Genomic DNA, 21,353 nt, shown 5'->3' with positions numbered 1-21,353 from the left:
TCCAAATGTACATATTTTTCAATTCTGGAAGTGGAAGCCATTTAAAAAATTAAGAAGCAACTGTGCTTAGCCGTTTTCTTGGGGGTCAGGATTTCTGTGTGGACCTTGCTGAATTCTCACATTGCTGAATTCTCACTAGATGGCAGCATTCATTCATGTAGGCTGTATATGTGAAATACCAAAACGAAGTAATAGAAAAATGTTATCTAGCAAAAATTACATACCAAATGTGATTTGTGTTTTAATTAATAAAAGCTCTTACACTAGAAAGTAAATCTTCTAGCTTGTTTGGAATTTATTCTGATCTTACATTAAAAATTTTCTGCCTCCTGACATATATGCATTCTAATTTGTGACAGAATGAGAGTGCTTGCGCCTGATTTAATAATGAATGCTGATATAATGTTTTCAGGACATTAGGTAAAAGCTGCTGCAGGTAAATCCTGCTTCTTTTGCTCATTTGACTAGCTCTTCTGACTTGAATAAAACTAGACTGATAAGAACTGTGAGAAGGATTTGAGCCTACATTGCTGAGAGATTGTTATGAATTGAGTAGACTGTTCATTTTTTATGTTTACTGTTTCCTTTTTTATGTCTCTCACCTTGGACAGTAAAACTAGGCTGAGATTCTTGATGTATTTCTCACTTCCTAGTAATTTTTGATTTGAGGGTTTCAGGCACCGATAAGTAATTTTTGTGTTGGGTTTTACAGTGGTAAAAACAAACAAATAAACAAAAACTACCTACAGAAGAAGCTTGTATTAAAACTAAATTATGAAGATATTTCTAACCCATACTAGAGTTTTTTTAAACACTTTCATTCGTCTTTTATTTTAAAGTAAGGATTTAGATTCAAATTTGATTCCCTTAACCAAATCGCTCTGAAAATACAAACAAGTCCTGTTTGCCTATTTCAAAGAAAGGGAAGCTTGCCGCTGTAAACAGTTAAATGGAAAATCTTGCGGAAACACTAATCACACAGCAGGATTTAAAAGAAAATTATTTTTTCTATTCTTTACCATTGGAATTTGGAAATTATAATCTCTGTATAATTCTGTAGGTGATTCAATAGCTTTATAGTAAAAAAAGCCTTCTCATATTGAATTCTACAGGTTTTGACAGCCATTCCGTTAAAGTAATTTTGTCTTCACCATTACTAAATTAAACCAGGTATTTCCGTAGCGGTTGCCAATGGTAAATCAATACGCAAGGTGACTGAAGTGATGATCCGGGGCTTTTCCTCTGCCACCAGTTACAAAGTGTGCTCACTTCCTTTTGGCAGCTGTGTGACGGGCTACGTCGGAGAGCGGTGCCAGTTCAGCGATCTGGAGTGGTGGGAGCAGCAGCATGCTGAGCGGGTGAAGATGCGGAATATCACCATCACGGTGTGCGTAGCAGTGCTGGTCCTCCTGCTACTGCTGGGGTCCCTGGCTGCCTACTGCCACAGGTAGTGCTTCCAAACACGTGCTGTGAACGTGTGGCACAGGGACCAAGGTGCTGCTGACTTTCACAGAGGGCTCATGGTGAAGAACGCGAGCTGTTCCTCAGCTGATGGAAATCGCTATATCATCCTTGCTACTCTTTTGCTTTTCAGTAATTGGATCTATGAATAATTCAGAAAGTTCTGGCATGTCCCTTGCCTGCAGTAATCACATTGGTGTTAGTGAGTAACATGTGTCTGGGGGCAAGAAGGATAGACCTGATTAGGTTGGAAGAGGAGCCATAATTTGTATTGATGAGAGAGTTCAGGAGCCATGCTATTTACTTCTTCCTTGGTTTCCCTTAAGAGCTCTAGATATCTGAAACTGTCATGGTAGGGCTTGGCTCTTCTCTGCTAGCTATCCCATTAGTTTGGTTTTGTTTCCCTTTCAGTGTAGAGTGACACCTGAAAGTTTCCTTGCCATTGAGAAAAGCAGCTTACTAACCTTCCAATAGCAAACTTCCACAGTGATGCCTCCAGCATCTTCCAGTACGTGAAAGCATTTTTCCTGGCAGTAGAAAGAGTAAAATCAGGGATGTGAGCCTAAGGCACATCTGTTGTAAAAGTACTCCCTGGCATTTTCCATGGCTGTAATGAATTGTGCAGGTTTGGGATTCTTCTCATGGCAAAAAGAATCCCTACAGTCATTGTTTAAGAACCCAGTCTGATGTGAAATTAAATGTCCTCGATGTCCCTTGGACTGGAAAGTATTCAGCATTTAATAAGTTAGAGTCTTTTGGCCATGACCTTGGCAGATACCTGTTCTCAGAGGCTCTTGTTTAAATGCATATTTATATTGAAAAGTAAACAAACAAAAAGCTAGACAGCAGCCAAATCAAAAGTCTCCTGCTGCATGCCAACCTGCCCTCCATGGGCAGGGGTTTTGTTTGTGGTTTAGGTTGATTTTAAAATTAGGCTCTCCTAGGCATAAAAAGTTAAGCTACAAAAGAAGTTAACTATGGAAGCCAATATTTTCCATTCTTATTTAATGGTTCCTAGCATATTTAGTCCATAAAAGTAGACAAGCTGCCATGTTTCTTATTTTCTATTAACTAATGGTAGAGGTCCAGAATTAAAGCTAAGCGCAGCCTGGTTTGTTCTCATGACCTGGGATTCAGAAGCTAATCAGTGGAATGAGACATTCAGAATAGACAAATCGTGAGATTCTTATATTTCCCATGTATGTCATATAAACTGTCATGAAAAATAGCCAGAACATGGCTGGTTTTAAGGTGTGAAGATACTCATTCTCTTCCCTTCCTTTCTCTTTTGTCATTTCTCCCTGATTTACCTTTCTTTCTTGCCAAATGCTTTTGATCAATATAACTATTTACCTCGACAACAAGTTTTCAATTACATGCTTGACTGAATTTGTACTGCAGCTATTACTAGCATAACTAGATCAAAATGAAACCTCTGACCTAAAATCCCTATTTAACTGGAGTCTGGAAACCAGTATTTGGGTTGAAATTGCTATACTGCTTTTTCACATTATCTACTGTATTTTGGAATATACCGATTAAGTCTGTAATAGTCCTGTTCCTTCCCCTCTAAAATGCAGATGCCTATCTCCTTTTAATTGGAGGAAATGAAGTTGGAGATCCACACTTGCCAATTCGAAAAATGTGTAAACTGGAGGCCAAGAATACCAAAGTATCGTGTTGGTTTGTTCAATGACTTGTCTGCTGAAGAGCACTGTGTCATCCTTAATGTTAGGTTTATGTAGTCTGACTGTATACTATGCCAAGTTTCCTATCTTTCTTGGGAAGCAAGGAAACAACTCTTTTTCCAACAACAAAAAAAAATCTGAATCACAGATTTAACACCCACAATCCCTCCACCTCAATTGGCCAAGGCCGTGCAAAAAATGACAGTAGGACTGGGATTAGGACTGAGAATTTCTTGGCTTCTTGCCCATGCTCGGTCAGCTAGATCTCACTGCCTCGTCTGCTTGTGCTCAGTCACACACAAAGACTCCCATGCCCGGCAAGTCCGCCTGGCATCTGTTGCTCTGCATGCCGTAAAATAAGATGTAGAATTACTGATCCTCTTGAGCGGGGCATCCCACTGAGGACCATGCCTGTGCGTGAGCTCTGTGCAATGGATTTTATAACTCTAGAGTAATGGGCTTGAGTTTTGTCAGCACTATGAGCTGCAGTGCTGAATGAGCACATCCAGGTGACAAAACATGAACAGCAGCGTTGCCACAGTGTCAGGAAAAGTAAAAATGGACTAATTTACCTTATTTCCCAGCATTCTGCTCTGTGGATGTACCCTCAGATCTGACACCTATTTGATTTCATATTAGCAGTCCCAATTTTATCCCCTACTGGAGACAGTTACTTGTTTTTTTTTAACGTTTGAATACACAGGAACATGTTATGGAGAATCTGGGGAGAAAATCTGTGGTGGAGACAAGTCTTCCTCATTTCTAGCAAAAAGCAAATTTTATTTACATTGTGTATTCATGAAGGGAGCAACATATGATAATTACTGCAGATGCACTTTCCAGTTAGTATACAAATATGATGTAGAAATAAAAGGAAAATTCCTATTTTCTTTGGTACATGTCTATTAAATTTCATTTAAAATAGATTGAGTAAAAGGATATTATAACTTGAGACTTCCGGAATTTGAAGAGTGTAACATTAATCTTGTTAGCTTATGTCTAGATGGAGAAAAAACATGTATGTAAAGTCAGTAAAGATGTACTGATTTGAATCTCAAGCAGTGTAAATGAGCTCTTTTTCTTTGGAACATGTTTTCTATGTTGGGGCCTATATGGGCTTTTAATACTGCCTTATAGGTGATTGCTGTTTTACTGTAAAAAGCAATTTTTTAATTTCTGGAACTAGCCACTTAGAGCTGATTATTTGTATCCTTTTCCAACTGCAGGTTGTACTCTTGGCTTTTTCCCCCCTTGAGTTAATTTGTTGGTCATGCTTTTCCCTGGAAATGTCTTAGTTCCAAGGTTTTTGAGGCTTTCAGTTTGTTTATTTCATAGTAATTTTTGCAATTGTTGTTCTCCATACATGATGCAGATGAATGCAGAAGCAACTTTCATAATTGTAACTATGAATGGTGTACAAAAATATTCAGATTTTTATTTCTGAGCTTCACCCACAAATGCTGTTCATTGTATTGGCTGAAACCTAAATCTTTATAAGAGGAATGTATTATAAATAGAATGATATAAGAAAATGAAAGGGGGTAGTTAAAATTATGAGGCCTATTGTTTTTTCTAATGAATGACCCTTTACAGATGGCACATTAGAACAAAAATTTGTTCACTTCTTACTGACTTCTGTTTCTGACAAGCAGTTTGTTTTAACCACTGTGCAGTAATTGACAGTAATACACCCTTTCAAACCAATGAAAGAAAACAAAATATATATCCCTTCTGTAAATACCTATAGAATAATGTGTGAAAGGAAGCAGCATCTGTTCCTCCCAAAGCAAAATAATTTGTTTCAGCTTTTGTTCTATTGCAGAAGTCAAAACTTGTATAAGAAGAATCTCTATGCAGAAGCGATAAGAGATGCCAGCAGCCGCGCTGACAATGAGAACGTGACACCTACTAGCAACAAGTCTCGGGTAACTACATTAATGTGGAGTGGAGAGGGAAGCAGGAAGGATCAAAGAGTGTTAGGGATCCACTTGAGATTATCCATCAAATAATTCACATCTTAAATATATTAAATAACTGCTAGAGTCATCAAGTGCTTTGCTGTGAACCCTAGTTCATCTTACCTCATTGTTATCCCTCAAAGTTCACAGCTGCCTGGATGTATTGCAACCATTAGCCAGTGTTATTGTTAGCTTTGAACACAACAGTTGGGGAACTGTGTTCTAAATTAAGGAAATGGCAATGTGATGACATGGCATATCACGGAGTTATTTTCACAGGAAAGTATGCCCTCTGTAAAAAAGGCTTCTTGGAAGCCAAGTATTGTGTGTGCTACATGAGATGTTGAACTTTTATTTTGGGGGTTGATGAAATGAAATGTCTTTGTCTTAAAAGCTGCTGCCTTGTAAAGAAAAACAACCAGAATGTTATCAGGCAGTTTGGGAGGGAATATAAAATACCAATTTTGCACTGGTGTAGGTAGAAATGCCATCATGATCTGGTTGTACTGGCCTGTTTCTGTTGTCATTTTTGAAGTTGCATCAGAGAATTTGGCCCCATAAGATCTGATCTAAGGACCTGATTCTCACTGGCATTAAAATGACGTTACACTGCTGGGTGATGGCAATTGAAACTTGAAGTTGGCCAAAGTGACAAAATTGGCATCTGTGGCTACTTCTGTGCCCGGTCTGAGACTCCTTTCTCAGAAATGTGTGACTTTTACCCTAAGAGCTTGTCTGCACACACATACCATTCAGCTCTGAATAAGCTGCTGTAATGCAGGTATCACCATACTTGTCCAGGTAGCATTGCATTAGCTAAGCAGCGTCCACTCTTCAAAACAAGCACAGTTATGCCTCTGGGAAAGACTACTGGAAGAGTTTATACTTGTACAGGATTGGTGATAAACTCTAGTGAAGCACATACCTTTTTACTGGGGTAACTGCACACAAGTTTTTCTAGTATAGGTATTACTGCAAGGCTTTAAAGCCTTCCACACCCAACTATAGCTGGAAAGGTACAAGAATTGTGTGCATGGTAGTCACGGTCACAAAAGAATTTGACTTTAAATGGCCTGAAGTTTGACTCTGCTCCAAATTTTTGAGTCCAGAAAGAGATGAGTTTATTCTACTTGGGAATCTGAGGGGTTGAATATCATGGAACATTTATAGTGAAAATCCAAGCATTTTTAATCAACCTGAAGAAGGCCTTGCAAATGGTTTAGTTTGAGTGTCTGGCAGGATTTGTGAGTGGGTAGCCACTGAAACACACTATCAAATATATGTTGGGAGTACTGAATTTACTTGACCCTGGTTACAACATATTGTTCCTTAGCTGGTCAACTGCATACTCTTGTGGATCTTTTATTATCAGCACTTTGTTACTCCACATACTGGACAGCAAATGTGCTGAATCGTGACGATGCCATCATTCATTCATAGCAGAGACAAAAACCAAAAACCACAGCTTGCAAAGTATCTGAGGCTGGGAAAATCAGAAACATTTGTTGGGACTGGGAACAGCTTGTTGCCTGGGAGCAGTGCTGTAGGAGGCCTGCAGCTCATCAGCTCTGTCCCCACCTGCTGTTGCCCCCACAGTTAATGCTAGTGGTCAATGATATTTTTGCTGAATATAGGAGTAATTAAACAGGTAAGCAATGGACCGAATCAACAAAAACAAATCCAACCTACTCATCTATTACGCACTTGTGTTAAATTTCACCATGCATTCTTATACTGGGAGACATCAAATACATTAATAAAGTAATTTATTGCAAATGGTTTGTTGCAGGCTGGAAGAGGAAATCACTGACCCTTTGCTAATTATTGATGCTTACACAGTAATGGATTCCTGTGGTTTCATGCGCATGATTTGCTCTGTGCTGATGTAGCCATCGAGTGTTAAGTTCACTGGGGCTTCATGCATGCATGCACTTAGGTTAGAAACTGTAGAGTTGCCAAAAAGCAGCAGGAAGTTGTCCATTTCTACTGTTCACTTAAAGTGGATTATTTGGGAGCTTTATGTAAAAAAAGAGATTATACTATATCAGGGATAGAAAACTCTATAGCTCCTCAACTCTTAAGGTACTGGAAGAGGTTTTTGGGTATTGATTTACACAGCATTAATAGTCCTAATGAAGGACTTCGTATGGGGACAGGATGATGTGTATGCAATAACTGTAAAGAGCTTATGAAATTCACTTCTTTTGTAACCTATAGTGCTACTGCTCATTTGTGAGACTGGGGAGAGTAAAGACTTTCTTGTTCTTGCCCATCTACATTAATGCAGAGGATAAAAAGATTTTACACTATCACACATATCAAATGCTAGGTATCATGATACTGAAACTATACCTATAAATTGTCCAAGTGTCATGCACTTTTCCCTTTACTTCTATTCTGCCAGGTGAGGCTACATTTAGCTGAGGGTATGCCTGGGTATTTTTTCACATTCATATTAGAGTTCCATAATCCAGGCTAGGTTTGTCCTAGGGATATGTAAGCCTTGGTAAACTTCTGCACATGCCTGGATTTTGATGCTATTCTGAGACTTTTCATCCAGCAAGTGTTCTGCTTTGCACAGTCAAAGATATTTTGCAGAACTGTGCAGAGCTGAATCTCCTCCAGGGGTCTGTCACATGTGGGTTAGCAGCTGTAAGCCTACAGATTTTATGTAAATGAACTGATGCCTAAATAGTCACACCTGCTACATCTGTGATCCATCCACATAAATCCACCAATTATTCACCTGGACCGCTGAATCTGTCGGTCCTTCTGTTGGAACATCTTATTTACAGACATTTTCTCGTCTTCCCTGTCTCTGCTCTTTAAACATCCCCCCTTTACTGGGTTTCCCTCTTTCCCTCTATACTATTTCAGCACAGTGCTTCACATTGCTTTCCTCTACTTCTGTTTTTTTCTGTTTTCCCCCTGGTCTTTTCAGCACATTCCCCCAGAGGGTCCCATCTTCTGCTTCTGAGGTATCACTTCCACTGTCACTGCGGGATGATGGAACTGCAACCCCCAGATGGTGCTGAGAGCCAGAAAGGGAGGCTCGCTTCCTTCGCTGTGTCTGACAGGGTTTCCTGCTGTCTGGTTTGCAGGTCTCTTTAATACTTTAAAAGTGGCCCTCAGTACTATGGAGAGGGTTGATTTTCATGAATTTTTGTTCTTGCATCTGGAAAGGTTGATTTGCAAGGCAAGAGAATGGGTAGTTCTTTACTAGACTGGAACTGCGCACTTTCCAAAGACCAGGGCTGTCATCATCTCAAATGTTTAATTATCTGCAGGGGAAGGGTCATCCCTGAAAGCCAAGGTGACCTTTTTCCCCCTGCTGTGGTTGGAGTGTGTGGCCCTTCCAATTTGCCTCTTGGGTTTCAGAAAACCAGTTCATTTTATATTAATTTGGGCTCTGTATATTTTGTGCGTATTGCATGTATTTCCAGTTTGCGGTTATTAAGGAGTGTAACGGTTCTCCGGAGACTAAAGCGGTTGATCTAATTGAGTGTGAGACAGCAGATCCTCATCCTGCCTGTCCTTCAGAATACGGTGAGTAGGATTTCCTTCCTTGTTAGATCTCTCTTCACCTTTGTACCAGCAGGAGCAGTGGCTGATAGAGGAGACAGAGAAATCAGAATTACATTTCTGGCCTGTTTAAAGCTGCTGTGCACAGCAGAAGCCGTGTTTGTATTGCTGTGAAGAGACCATTCAGTCCTTCACTTACCAGATTATTCATGAGAAATTACACTACAGCAGTGCTTTCACACTCATAAGAAGCCAGATGCTTCTCTTGATAGTAATAATATAATATTTTTGCATTTATATAGAACTTCACAGGTTTGCTTCATAGCAAGTGAAGTTATGCCCATCATACTGATGGGGAATGTATATCCATGGAACGAGTCCTTATTCATTTAGGCAGGATAACTGAAATGGTGTGAGAAGCCCAGGTCTCCCCAGAAACCTTTTGCCCTGAGGCAGCAACTGCAGTTTTGCTTTTTGTGTTAAACAAGGTGTTTGACTGCTTGGGGATTGTTTGGTGCTTAAGCAAAGAAGAGATGAATGAAGGAGTTGTGCCTCCCATACCTGGTGCAAAGGCAGCAGGCAGCACAGAAGTACACAACAGGCTTCCATGGCCCACAGGTTACCACCTGGACCGCTCTGAGTTTTAGGAAATGCTGCCTTATAGATGGCAACTGAATCTCCTAATTGCTCAGATGGTGAGAACTGATGGAGAAAGACTGATATCCTTAACCATTTGTCCTCTTTACCATATATACCTCCTAACTACAGAAGTTACTAGAGAATGTGGTTTGCATCCATCATTTAGAAGTATGCAAAGACAAATGTCTGAGGATACTTGAACGGGCAGGCATCTCACAAGATTTTCCAAATTGCCCATCCTGTCCTTAGACATATCATGGGAAGTCACTTTATTCATCAGTAGAAAATATGCCTCACATTTACTTGGTTGGACTAATATTGTGAACATGTGTAGAACTGTATTGTCCAGTGAAGGAAGCCTGATGTTTCCCATTAGGAAGCTCTGTTTTCATTTATAGTTTTATCAGATGCAGCTATTGGAACAGAAATTTCCCATGACAGGTGTCTGATTTTTTCCTGGTTGAAAATTTTAGCAGAAGTGGTTCAACCATTTTAGACAAGACTGGTAAATAAACTGATGTCTTTTCTAGCACATTAAAGAAAGTTCTTATACCATGCCAGTGAATAATTCTAAGATATTTTCACTTTGGAGCAGGGGCTTTAATTTTGCCAGGCAGGTAGTCTTCCTGTCCTGGGCATGCTTTTTCCCGTTCTTATGTATTAAAACAGAAACCCATGAAATTCACCTAGGACAAGTAATTTCTTAAACTCAGAAGCAAGTTCTTGACTTTGCCTCTTTTTTTTGTTCTTTTGACATGAGTTGGTTTTGTAATTTTCTGAACCCGATTCTGTGCTTCCTTTCATAGCTTTCCTCTCTCAAAGATGCCATTAGCTTTCTTTTAGCTTAGTTCTTGTGAAGCTTCTCAAATGGCTTTCAGTAATACATATCGGTTTTCTCCAGTGGAACAGCCTATAACATACGACAAAGCAGCAGAGACTTTGGCAGAAGAGGAGAAAGAACAAGGCTGTCAACAAGAGATTCCTGTTGGTGAGAAATCACGTCAGCCCATGGGAGCGGCAAAGGGCCAACCCCAGGCTCCCTGGAGCATCCACCCGAAGTCCCTGCTGGAAAGGGAGCCCTGCGAGCTTGCCCCAGCCAGCCTGCTGATGCAGCCAGACTAGAAGCAGCCTGGGTTTGAGTAGGAAAAGGAGGAAGGATGAAGTCAGTAGAGAATGGGAACTCATGAAACACTGAAGCAACCCTCATTTTTTCGTTAAAATCTGCTTTAGAAAAAAACATAAATCAAAACAAAACAGAGAAGTCCTTGCCACTCCTTCCCTGTCATCTCTGCTTGGAAGAATTACTGTGAGCAATGTATTAGCAATGAGTACTCTATAAGTATCACTTTAAGGGTCACTGCTGCTAACTTCATTAACTGCCTGCTAAAAGGACATTGAGGGGAAAACAGCCAAGTGGGTGATTTATCAGAGATAAGTATTTTCTAATGGAGATTTTTGCAAGTAGTGGTCTTTACACATACACAGATTCCAGAAACTGCCTAGAAAATGGGCCACAAGGACAACTGCAGAGAAACTGGAATGGAAGATGATGCAGGAAAATGAGTTAAAAATGAATATTTTTATTAAAATACTGTTCATGGACACTTTAAGCCTCTCCCCAGCACTGCTGTCAGGCCAGTGTAACTTCTTGGACTTCACCACAGATATTCTTGTATCTGCTTCTGTAAGTGAGCACCAAATGGGATCTTGTATTTCTCAGGTTTGGTGGGCTGGAGGATTGTTTGTGAGCATATGGTATTAATGATGGTCACATCTATGAAGTGAGAGGTAATGTTTGAGGGGAAAGGTGATTCTTCATTAAATTTTCCAGTCTACACTGGTCTTTCAGAGTGTTACAGGATTGTTTCTGGACTGAGGCAGTGGGCCTGAGTCTGCTTTCAGCCCTGTGAGGAAGCATGTGCTGGAGCTGTCCCTGCCTCACCGAAGTGTGTCTGGCAGCAAACCCTGGTCCATTATATAGGAGTTAGCGTGGGGAAAGAAGTCCGGCCAGTTGCTGCTTGAAAAGAACAGGAGGAGTGGGACAAACAAACAAAAAACCACCTTGGTTTGGACTGACTTCCATGTAACTGATCTGTGCTGCCTGGTAAAATCCATGGGAACAATTGGAAAACACCACCAATTTTTCTTGTAACTGGCTTTCTAAGAGCTACAGTTCCCTTCCAGTTATTTACTAAGAACTAACTCACTTATAAAGCTCTGTTGTATACAGAGTTATAGCTTAGTTGTTTATCAAGTGATTTTCACCACTAGTCTTGACTTCCTAAGGCTGTTTTCAGAACGTTTTGGAAGACATCTGGAAATCAGCTAGATTACTAATAATGTTTTCATTGTAGGGGATCTCTCAGTCCTCTGTCTTTGAAGCCTACTACTGTAACTATCAGACACCTTCTTTAAACTCCACTAGAGTGCCCACCACCTGTGTTCCTTGTAATTCATTAGCTGGATAATAGTAGCAAATGTTATTGATTTGTGTGTTTACCATCCTGTTTTCTGTTTTTTTAGAATTCTACCGGCAAGGTATGGGATGTTGTTGTTTGGTTACCAGCTCTGTAGGCCAGTGAAGGGAAGGAGTATTGAAAGGCTCTTACCTTTTGTCCAAAACAGTTACACACTTGAGTAACTTTGCGGAGTTGGTTCTGATTTATGTTGGTGTAAACAGTAAGAACATTGAGCCCAAGGTGTCTGAATTACAAAAATTATAACGCTCTGTTGTGTAGAGGGTTGTCACTTATTTGTTTATCTTCTAAAGTGATTTTTGCTGGTGGTTTTTAATTGTTAAGTCTGTTTTCTAATCACATCAGTTCTGAATTCAGAATAAACTTGTAAAATAGGCATTTCCAGAGGTTAGTTGGAACTAGTAGCAATGAAGACGCATTCTCTGTTGTGAATGGCAACAAGGGTGCTTCCATGGAAAGAGAAGTGGTTGGGGAGAGTTGGCATACTAAACTGTGTTCAGGAGAGGGCAACCACTGGGCTGAACCATTAGTATTTGATAGATTTGATTTTAAGTTCAGTATAGTTTAATTTCATTAACATTGTTAAAAGCATCTAGTTTGGATTCCCTGGTCTTTCACAGTTCATCGCTGATCTTGTGTGTTTTGATGGGAAGAGAGTCCAGCTATAAAGGCCCCGATTCAGTAAAGCATTTAATTTCCATGAGAGCTAGACAGTAAAATGACTTTGATCCCTGTACTTTGATTATCTCTGGTGAAATATGTTTGCGTGCTTAAAATCAAGGAGTTGTGTTGAATGACAGTCAACATTTAGTTGGAAGTTTCCCCAGTCAAAGGAAAAAAAGATTTGTAACTTTGACTCTTGTCTAAACAAAGGTGTTTCATACTCCTTACAAATTATTTCATATTCTACCCTGTGTTTTGTTTACTTTGCTTTCCTTCAGTCTAGGGATCTAATTTCAAATTTGATAGTGTTCTTTACAGAATAAGATAGGAAAATTAAGCTGATATGTTTTTGTAATTAGGGTGTTTTGAGTTTTAAATGTTTTCTAAACTCAGCTCTAAACTCAAAATAATCTTTAATGTAAAACCTTGAAATGATATTTCAACACAAATATAATATATTTGGTTTATTTGTATGTTTATAAAGCTATTGATTTATAAAATAAAAAAAAAAAAATCCCTGGTGTCCCTCTTGTTTTAAAAGAAGAGAATGCAAAATTTTGGTTTCAGTTAACCCATGTCATGTTTGTTGATAGCTCCATTGGTTTCATACAGCCACAGTGTGTAATGTGTTGGTGCAGCATGTGCAGATATCATGGGTTTTTCATTCACCGCTCAGAGAATCTATACTAATAAGGATTATCTTCTGCAGCTCACAGGCAGATCCCAGCTTGAATACGGTAAGTTTTTATTTATTATTTTAGTTATACATTCCCATAAACCCGTAGAAGCCATGTACTCCTTTTTGTGCACATTTAAATGACTGTTATGAATGTTGTTACTTGTTTGTCTGGAAATATTATCCATGGCTTCACAATATGTTTTCAGACTGGTCTCCAAGATGTTATTCTTAGGCTTTACATGCACATCAGTTGAAGTCAAATGGTTGAATCCTGGAGGTTTCTCAGGTTTTTTTGGCTAAACTTTTTTTCAGGTATGCAAAAAAAACCCCCAAACTTTTAAAATTATTAGACTTTCTGGGTATGTAGCTAACAGTATAGACCTCAAATCCTACTGATATACTCTGACTTTTAAAAATGAAATTAACATGTGTTATATTAAGCTGTAAAAGAGGAATTTAGAAATGTAAGGGGAGAAACCTTGACAAGCTCCAAAGTGACAAAACTATTGGTCAATTTTAAAGAGCAAGGGAGAAAATGAGTTTGTTTAGTTTAGTAAACCCCGACTTTATTGAAGTTGACATTTCAATTCTCTAAAGCCATATTTTTGTCGTAAACAAGTGAGGAATGATTCATGCTCATTCATAATGGACATAAGCAATGCAATGGTTCCTAGTCACAGGGATACATGACACATCTCATTTTAAGCCCCTTTTGCAGTCACTTGCAGCTTTGCAGAGGTTTATCTGTTCAGGCAAAAAATTTCCATCCTGGTAATCTCTTTCAGGATGAAAATATTAAAAAAAAAAAATCTAGGGAAAAAAGTAAAAAAATTATTCGGAATGGGATTAGGGGAAATCTCTGCCTTGTTAACATATATTGTGGTTTTTTCTTATTGGGAGTCATTTTATCTCATGTTATTTCAGGGTGATGCCTACCCTGTTCCGTTAGTCTTCAGGACACACTTGGTGTTATTGCTTCACTCCCTGATAACTTGCCATCTTTATCTCTGTGCATGTGAAAAGGAAAGATGTTAGTGGCATTAGAAGCCTCCCCCCGAGCCCCAGGAATGCACCCCAAACACAATCTGCAAGGGTGATAGCATATGTTGGCTCACATTCCTCTGATCTTTTATTGAGACCGCTGTTTAATGCCAGTTTTGATGTGGACCAGGAACAGCCAACTTTGTGAAGACCATTCATCATGGGATTAACTTTCAGGCACTCCTCAGTACTGAGGCGGACTAGATTCAGACCAGTGAAAAGCCTTAGTCCCTTCTAACCAGCCATAGGGGCCCTCAATATCCTGCAATTTCAAGAGCTTGGAACTTGACTTTTGAGGTAACTGCTACAATAATAACCTATAAAGATGTAGAAGCACTTCTATATTGGGACCCTGGCCACTATCAAATCTTCCTCCTCAAGCCTAGGTATTACAACCAAAATGTCTTCTCCCTGCCAACTTTCTTTTTGGAGGGGATGGTTCTGTCTTTTTCATTCTATTAGACACAAGCAGAAGCTAAACCAAAGCCTAGAAGGAATTTCTACTCTTCATAGATCAAGACCCTCTAGTCTGGCAGCTACCTTTTTTCCAGGTAAGAAGTTAGTGTGTGTCTCCAAGATTAATTTTAAGAACATCTGCATCCTAGACCCTTGTTTTTGCTCGTACCCACTACTGCATGACACTGTTACCTTTCCAAGCATCCAGCTTTGTACCACATGCCTTCCAGGAGCTTCGGTTCACATGTAGTCTTGTCCACGTTACCCTTAATCTGGCCCCATCAGTCTGACCCTCACTGTATGCTCATTGCGAGTTATGGGATCCTGTCTGCCAGCCAGTTTTCAGTCCATGCAGCAATATTGGCCTTACCCACATGGCCTTTATCCAAACCAATTTGGAATGGTTTTAAAAGTAAGTCAAAGACACCATGTAAGGGAATTTCTCACTTTTATGTGAGCAGCTACTGGAAACAGAGCAGCTGGACTTCTGGTCCATTAATAAGTCCCCTAGGTATCAATATGATGCAAACATTGAAAAGAATACTTAATAATTTATAAAAGAATTAGCTACTCGTGCCCATATAAAAAAGAGATTTATTAAAAAAAAAACCAAACACTGTTTAATAGCTTCGTAGTTTCATGACCCAGCAATTTTTGAGCAGCTCTGGGCTTTTTATTGATTAAAGCCAACAAGTTTTATGTGCTGTCTACAGAACAGTGTGCACATTTTAATGGACATGATCTTTGTTAATATTGATTGCACGAAACAGTACATTTGAGTGTGATGTAATAAATTGAGAGAATGCACAGCTGACATTTCATTAGTCTATTAAGAGTAGTTAGTCATAATGTAAGAGTAGTGAAAGTGTGCTATATGTAAATTTATCCTTTTTTCACTCAAGAAAGAAATAGAAATAATTAGACTAAGATTTTAATGGCCATTTTTCTGTTTACTTCTTGTTTACAAAAGTAAGTTGGGCCCAGATCTGTGCAGCCTTTGTGCCTCATGTGTGCCTGTAAATAGTAAGTTCAGAAGAAGAAACATGTATTTTAAATGGCTCTTGACAGGTAACCATTTAAAAAAGAAATCAATAAGCTAAATACAGCCAGATGCTGAACAACTCACTGGAGACCAAAATCACTAATAATTCTGGGAGATTCAAGGATCCCTACAGTATTGGTATGAAATAATAATAGAGTTCAAACTTATTTCCGCTGACCTTAGTGTTGCTCATCAAAGGTTTTAGCAGAGACCTGGATACAGTTGCATTCAAGAGAGGTGTTTGGAATTAAAATACAGATAAAAGGAAAAAGGTTAATCCAGGTCAAGGGAACAGACCAAAACTGGGATTGCATAAGATTATAGTATCTTTCCTCATTTCTCCAATGGTCAACAGCAGTTAGTTTTAAGTAACACCCTTCTCTGAAAAATCTCCTAAATGAGAGCCTAAACATGGTATTAACTGTCCATTTTTTGGCTTTCTCAGTATCCTTAATCACTATACAATGATTTTTGACCTCTAAGAGACTTTTGTTTGCTTAAATGCAGAAATGTGCTAAACACCACCTCCGGGAGACTGAGATATATAACAAGGCACCCCCTACTGCTTATTATATGTTGTAATCATAATAGTTCTTTTCTCCTTTCTCATACCTAATAATCTGTATCAATTGTAGGAAGTACGTCAAAACACACCATGAGCCCATTTTCATAATAGCGAGTGAACCATGACCCCAGAGCTGAACACTACCGAATGCTGAGGCAGTTGGATCTGGATCTGATCTACATTGTGGCTGGATGTAATAATAAACCAAACCTAAAGTCTTCATCCAGCCAGTGGTTCCCTACTCTTCTTCTGCATCTCATGTAACATTCCCTCAAAATGCAAATTCAGAGCATTGTGGCTGAGGATGCTGCTACACTAGAGTGGTAGTGAGCAATCAAGAGCTCTTGGTTCTGTTCCTCACTCCACTACTCGTGGGGTGGGGTCAGGCAAATAACTTAGCAGGTCCTTGCAAGCTTCCTCCCCACTTGAAGAAAAAAAGAGAAGGAAGGAAAGAGAGAGAGACACACACACAAGAATTCTTACCTATAGTCTAATAGCTCTCCGTGTGGAGTGTTTTTTGATCTTTGAAAGAAATTCCCACAGAAGGGCTATTCTTATAAACAAAACTAACATTAAAATCAGCGGACTTGGAATCAAGCTGGTTGAGATTTACATTTCTTGCTGCTCCAGAGACAGATTAAGACCTGTTTGAAGTGGACGCAGCTTTAGCACAGTTGTTAGTGTTGACTCATTTTACACCAGATCTGAATCTAACCCCATTCTCACTTTATTATACACAAAGAAGGGGTACTGCACACCCGAACTCACTCAATATCTTATTTTTGAGTGATGTTAACTAACTAATCTTTCTTGGTAAAACTCAGCCCTTTGTCTAGAGCCTGTTTGCCATAGAGTCCAACTTAAATCCTCAAACAGTTAAACTGTGCTAACCTTTTGTGTAGAGGTGAATTCACCCTCTGTTTATATGTGTAATGATAAGCAGATCCAGATCTAAGATTTTAGCCATGCTTTACAGAACAGAAGTACTGAAGCTCTGCATCAGGAGGCTTCAATAAGCAAAACACAGGTATGTTTGCCTCAGTGTATATTTTAGGATGAAGGGAGCATTAGAAGCATTTGAATGTATTGGTGCGAGGTCTTCTGATCTACAATAACACAAAGCATGCAGTGTGAAGTCTGGTTCAAGAGTCTTTTCAATTAAAGATTTCAGCCAAAGCCACAGGGTGTAAGCTCGGGTATGCGAATGTGCTGTGTACCACCCAGCTTGCTATGAGCAAAGGAGGGAAAAGTGGCTGGGTTCTTTAAACAGTTAGACCTAACAAATGACTCGTTTTGAAGTCTTAGGAAAGAATGTGTGCTAGAGTGCACTAATACTGGCAAACAACAGAAGAAAAACGGATACGGCCAAAAGTTGGCAGATCTTCTCTTGGAATGTGAAGGGGGGGGGGAAAGAAGCCAAGAATAAAAAGGCTAGGTGTTATTCTTTCCACATGTGTTTATAGAAAAGGGATAGATTTCACATTTCACCTTTTTCCAGTTTAATGTGTATTTTTTCTTCTGGTTTGGTTTTTTGCTACTTTTTTTCACCATCCATTGTTCTATTACAGGTCATTCAGCCTTACGCTTAGATGGCTTTGTAACCCAGGTAGTATCCCTCTGCTTCCCATCTGCAAAATCAAAGGGTCATATTTAGTACCCTACTAAGCATTTGCATTTATCCTGCATGCTGTGCATAGATAACAAGCATCCACAGCCTGCTGCTTCAAAAACAAAAGCCAAACACATGCCCAGAAGGATGGGAAACACCTTAATTGACAATGGCTGGTAGGTTTCAAATCTCATCATAAAAATAAGAATGAAATAGGGAGGTTATTTATTCTGCAAATGGTCTAGAAGAGGGAGAGGGAATGAAGAAACAGTGGTTAAAGGCAATGGTTCATCAGAACAGGTCTTCCTGAAGACAAATCCAGATCATCTCTCATATGACATAAATTAATATAAACTCTTCTTTCTAGATCTCTCTTTCCACTATTTCCATGTGTGAAACTACCATTTCTGGTGCAATGTTTTGAGGTTCTTTTGTATGCATGTTTGTGTGTTTCTGTCTTTACATTAGCACATAGTGAATTTGTTTAAAGATTTAATAGAACAGATTATGTTATTATACTAATGGACAGTGGATATATCCAAGAAATATCACAAAGCTGAATGTAGTGTTCAGTGGAACTGTGCTCTTTCCAAGGGTACAGAGTCTCACTCTTGCCCCAGCCTGTGGATGAATGCAGTGTGTCCTACCTCTTTGGGTTCAGTTCAGTAGCTCTGGGCAGTGATCAAGCCACTCTGCAACCTGTATTCACGCTGGATTGTGCTTTATACATGTGCTCACTGTTGCACTCAAGCTAATAGAGAATGTAGATCAAATATCCACACCTTTCTGCCGGTTACCTACCTGAACTGTATCTACTTACCATATACTGTCTTACTGAGTAACCACCTAGCCCCCTTGAAACACACAGATTTATGTAGGAAGACCATTTGTTTTCTTCACCACCATGGCTAAGAAGCAATATCAATTGACACTTTCTCAAATAGGAACTTTAGGTATTCCCAGAAATGTGTAAGTTAATTTAACATTTTCTGTCCTATCAGGTGAAAGGGACACAGCAGAGAATTGCTTCAGTATTACAGATGTTAGATGAAAGTGGATCCAGTGGTTAGATGAACTGGTACTCTGAGCTGTAGGATACATTTTTTTTCTTTAAAACTCTAAAAGGTAAATATAATTCTAAGTGTATGATTTGTCTTCCTGGCTACTGGATAGAAAAGTGATAGTAAGTTTACGGTAGCATCTCCCTCTCGCTGAACATAGAGAATCAGTGTTGCGAAACCTGAGAGGCCAGGTAAATGTATGCAAGATTTCCAGTCACAGCTCCAGTCCTGCAGGGTATGAGACCTTCAGCTTTTTTTTTTTTTTTTTTTCCCTTCAGGACTTTCTAAAAAGCTTTTTCTTGCAGAACTTTGCAGACCACAAGGGTTTGTCTAAGCTTCAGAGAAGAGTTATGTGAATGTATAGGATCTGTTTAACATCTTTGTTGGCGACATGGACAGTGGGATTGAGTGCACCCTCAGCAAGTTTGCTGATGACACCAAGTTGTGTGGTGGGGTCAACAGGCTGATGGGAAGGGATGCCATCCAGAGGGACCTTGACAGGCTTGAGAGGTGGGCCTGTGCAAACCTCATGAAGTTCAACAAGGCCACATGCAAGGTCCTGCACATGGGTCAGGGCAATCCCAAGCACAAATACAGGCTGGGCAGAGAATGGGTTGAAGGCAGCCCTGAGAAGAAGGACCTGGGGGTGTTGGTTGATGAGAAGCTCAACATGACCTGGCAATGTGTGTTTGCAGCCCAAAAATTCAACTGTATCCTGGGCTGCATCAAAAGAAGTGTGACCAGCAGGTCGAGGGAGGTGATTCTGCCCCTCTACTCTGCTCTGGTGAGACCCCACCTGGAGTGCTCTGTTGAGCTCTGGGGCCCCCAACATAAGAAGGACATGGACCTGTTGGAGCGGGTCCAGAGGAGGGCCGTGAAGGTGATCAGAGGGCTGGAGCACCTCTCCTATGAAGACAGGCTGAGAGAGTTGGGGTTGTTCAGCCTGGAGAAAAGAAGGCTCCAGGGAGGCCTTATTGCAGCCTTTCAGTACCTAAAGGGGGCCTATAAGAAAGACGGAGAGGGACTTTTTACAAGGGCATGTAGTGATAGGATGAGGGATAATGGCTATAAACTGAAAGAGGGTAGATTTAGATTCAATGTAAGGAAGAAGTTCTTCACTATGATGGTGGTGAGGCACTGGAACAGGTTGCCCAGAAAAGCTGAGGATGCCCCATCCCTGGAAGTGTTCAAGGCCAGGTTGGATGGGGCTTTGAGCAACCTGGTCTAGTGGAAGGTGTCCCTGCCCACAGCAGGGGGGTTGGAACTAGATAGTCTTTAAGAGCCCTTCCAACCCAAACCATTCTATGATTCTATGATCATAGCTGAAAGGACCCTGTCAAGGTTCCTTTTAAGTATCTGGTGAATGCCACTGGAGCCCCTGGTTTTTGTGGAACTCTCAAATTGGTTTTAGATTTTAGGAGTGTTTGCATTCAATAAACTTTCTTCTTATACTTTGAAACTCCATTTATTTTCTTGAGGAGGGTTTGAGGGTCTAATTTTTAATCAAACTTCTAGCTGAGGGCATGCCTCAGCTGTAGGAGCAGAGAAAAACCTCCAAAAAAAAAAAAAAAGATTGACATGAATGAGTGAATGCTAGATATATAGTACAATGCTCGCAAAACCTCCACAAATGAAAATCCATTTATTTACTAGCAAAGCTGATCAACTAAAAATTATTAAATGTTGCATTAAAAAACTGTCTGTCCAGCACTAATTCAACCACTTTGTTTATGTGCATTACATTCATTTATTTTCTTTGCTCCTATGGATTTTTGCTTCAGTCATGAACAAAATGATTTAGAATAGATTTACACTAAAAAATTATTTTGGTGCTCAATCCTGATTGTATTTTACCAGCAAAATCCCTGTTGTGGTTTTAGAGAAAGGAAGCGTTAAATTAATTTAAACAGAATCTTAGAAAGTATAAAACCATTTTCAGATAGAGCTTGGATTTGAAAGCTGAGTTCAAACATGCCTGCTTCACAACACTAACACCATTGTGTAAACTATTAGCAATGATGTTCTGGGTTGTCTCTTTGTCCTGCTTTACTACTGCTGTTACAGTTGCTCCATCAGGAAGCCTCAAAAAGTGGAATTGCCCCTGATGCGTCACCTAACTCCAAACCTGTATGCCTGTTGTGCTTAGCTTTCAGTAAGGGCAATGAGACTTTTGTAGAACCTGTTCACATCTGAGTTGCAGAAGTTAAACACAATGAGTTTAGGAAAGGATGGAGTTCCAGCTCGAACTCTGAATTTCCTGACTTCTGATTAAAACCAGATGTTTGGTACTGTTACAAAATAGAGTTTTATGGGTGAATACAGCAATATTTTATTTCATAAATGTGTGCTTTACAACAAATCTAGTGGGAGTTGTAAAGTAGTACCTGACTATCAATGCTTAAATGTCCCAGTGTAGCATATTAAAACAATTGCAATTCTTTGCTCATGACACAGCTGAGGTGCAAATCCTTATGCTGATACCCTCTGTAAAA

At 39.6% G+C, this 21,353-nt stretch overlaps 1 protein-coding gene across 4 annotated transcripts in view; it reads left to right on the top strand.

Annotated features, from left to right (window-relative positions):
- EGF (epidermal growth factor) overlaps window positions 1-12,864 on the top strand; it is a 65,408-nt gene extending 52,544 nt beyond the window's left edge. For 3 of the 4 annotated variants that reach the window (XM_052774597.1, XM_052774582.1, XM_052774577.1), the window contains 4 exons: window positions 1,283-1,447; window positions 4,972-5,074; window positions 8,551-8,653; window positions 10,170-12,864. In XM_052774597.1, the coding sequence (XP_052630557.1) occupies window positions 1,283-1,447; window positions 4,972-5,074; window positions 8,551-8,653; window positions 10,170-10,390 (592 nt within the window). In that variant the 3' untranslated portion in view covers window positions 10,391-12,864. Of the gene's footprint in view, window positions 1-1,282; window positions 1,448-4,971; window positions 5,075-8,550; window positions 8,654-10,074 lie in introns of all 4 variants that reach the window. The other variant, XM_052774592.1, reaches the window with a different exon arrangement.
- The last annotated feature ends 8,489 nt before the right edge of the window (window positions 12,865-21,353 follow it).

This window comes from Harpia harpyja, chromosome 2, assembly GCF_026419915.1.
Source record: "Harpia harpyja isolate bHarHar1 chromosome 2, bHarHar1 primary haplotype, whole genome shotgun sequence".
Lineage (NCBI taxonomy): Eukaryota > Metazoa > Chordata > Aves > Accipitriformes > Accipitridae > Harpia > Harpia harpyja.
This window is presented reverse-complemented; position numbering and strand designations above follow the sequence as displayed.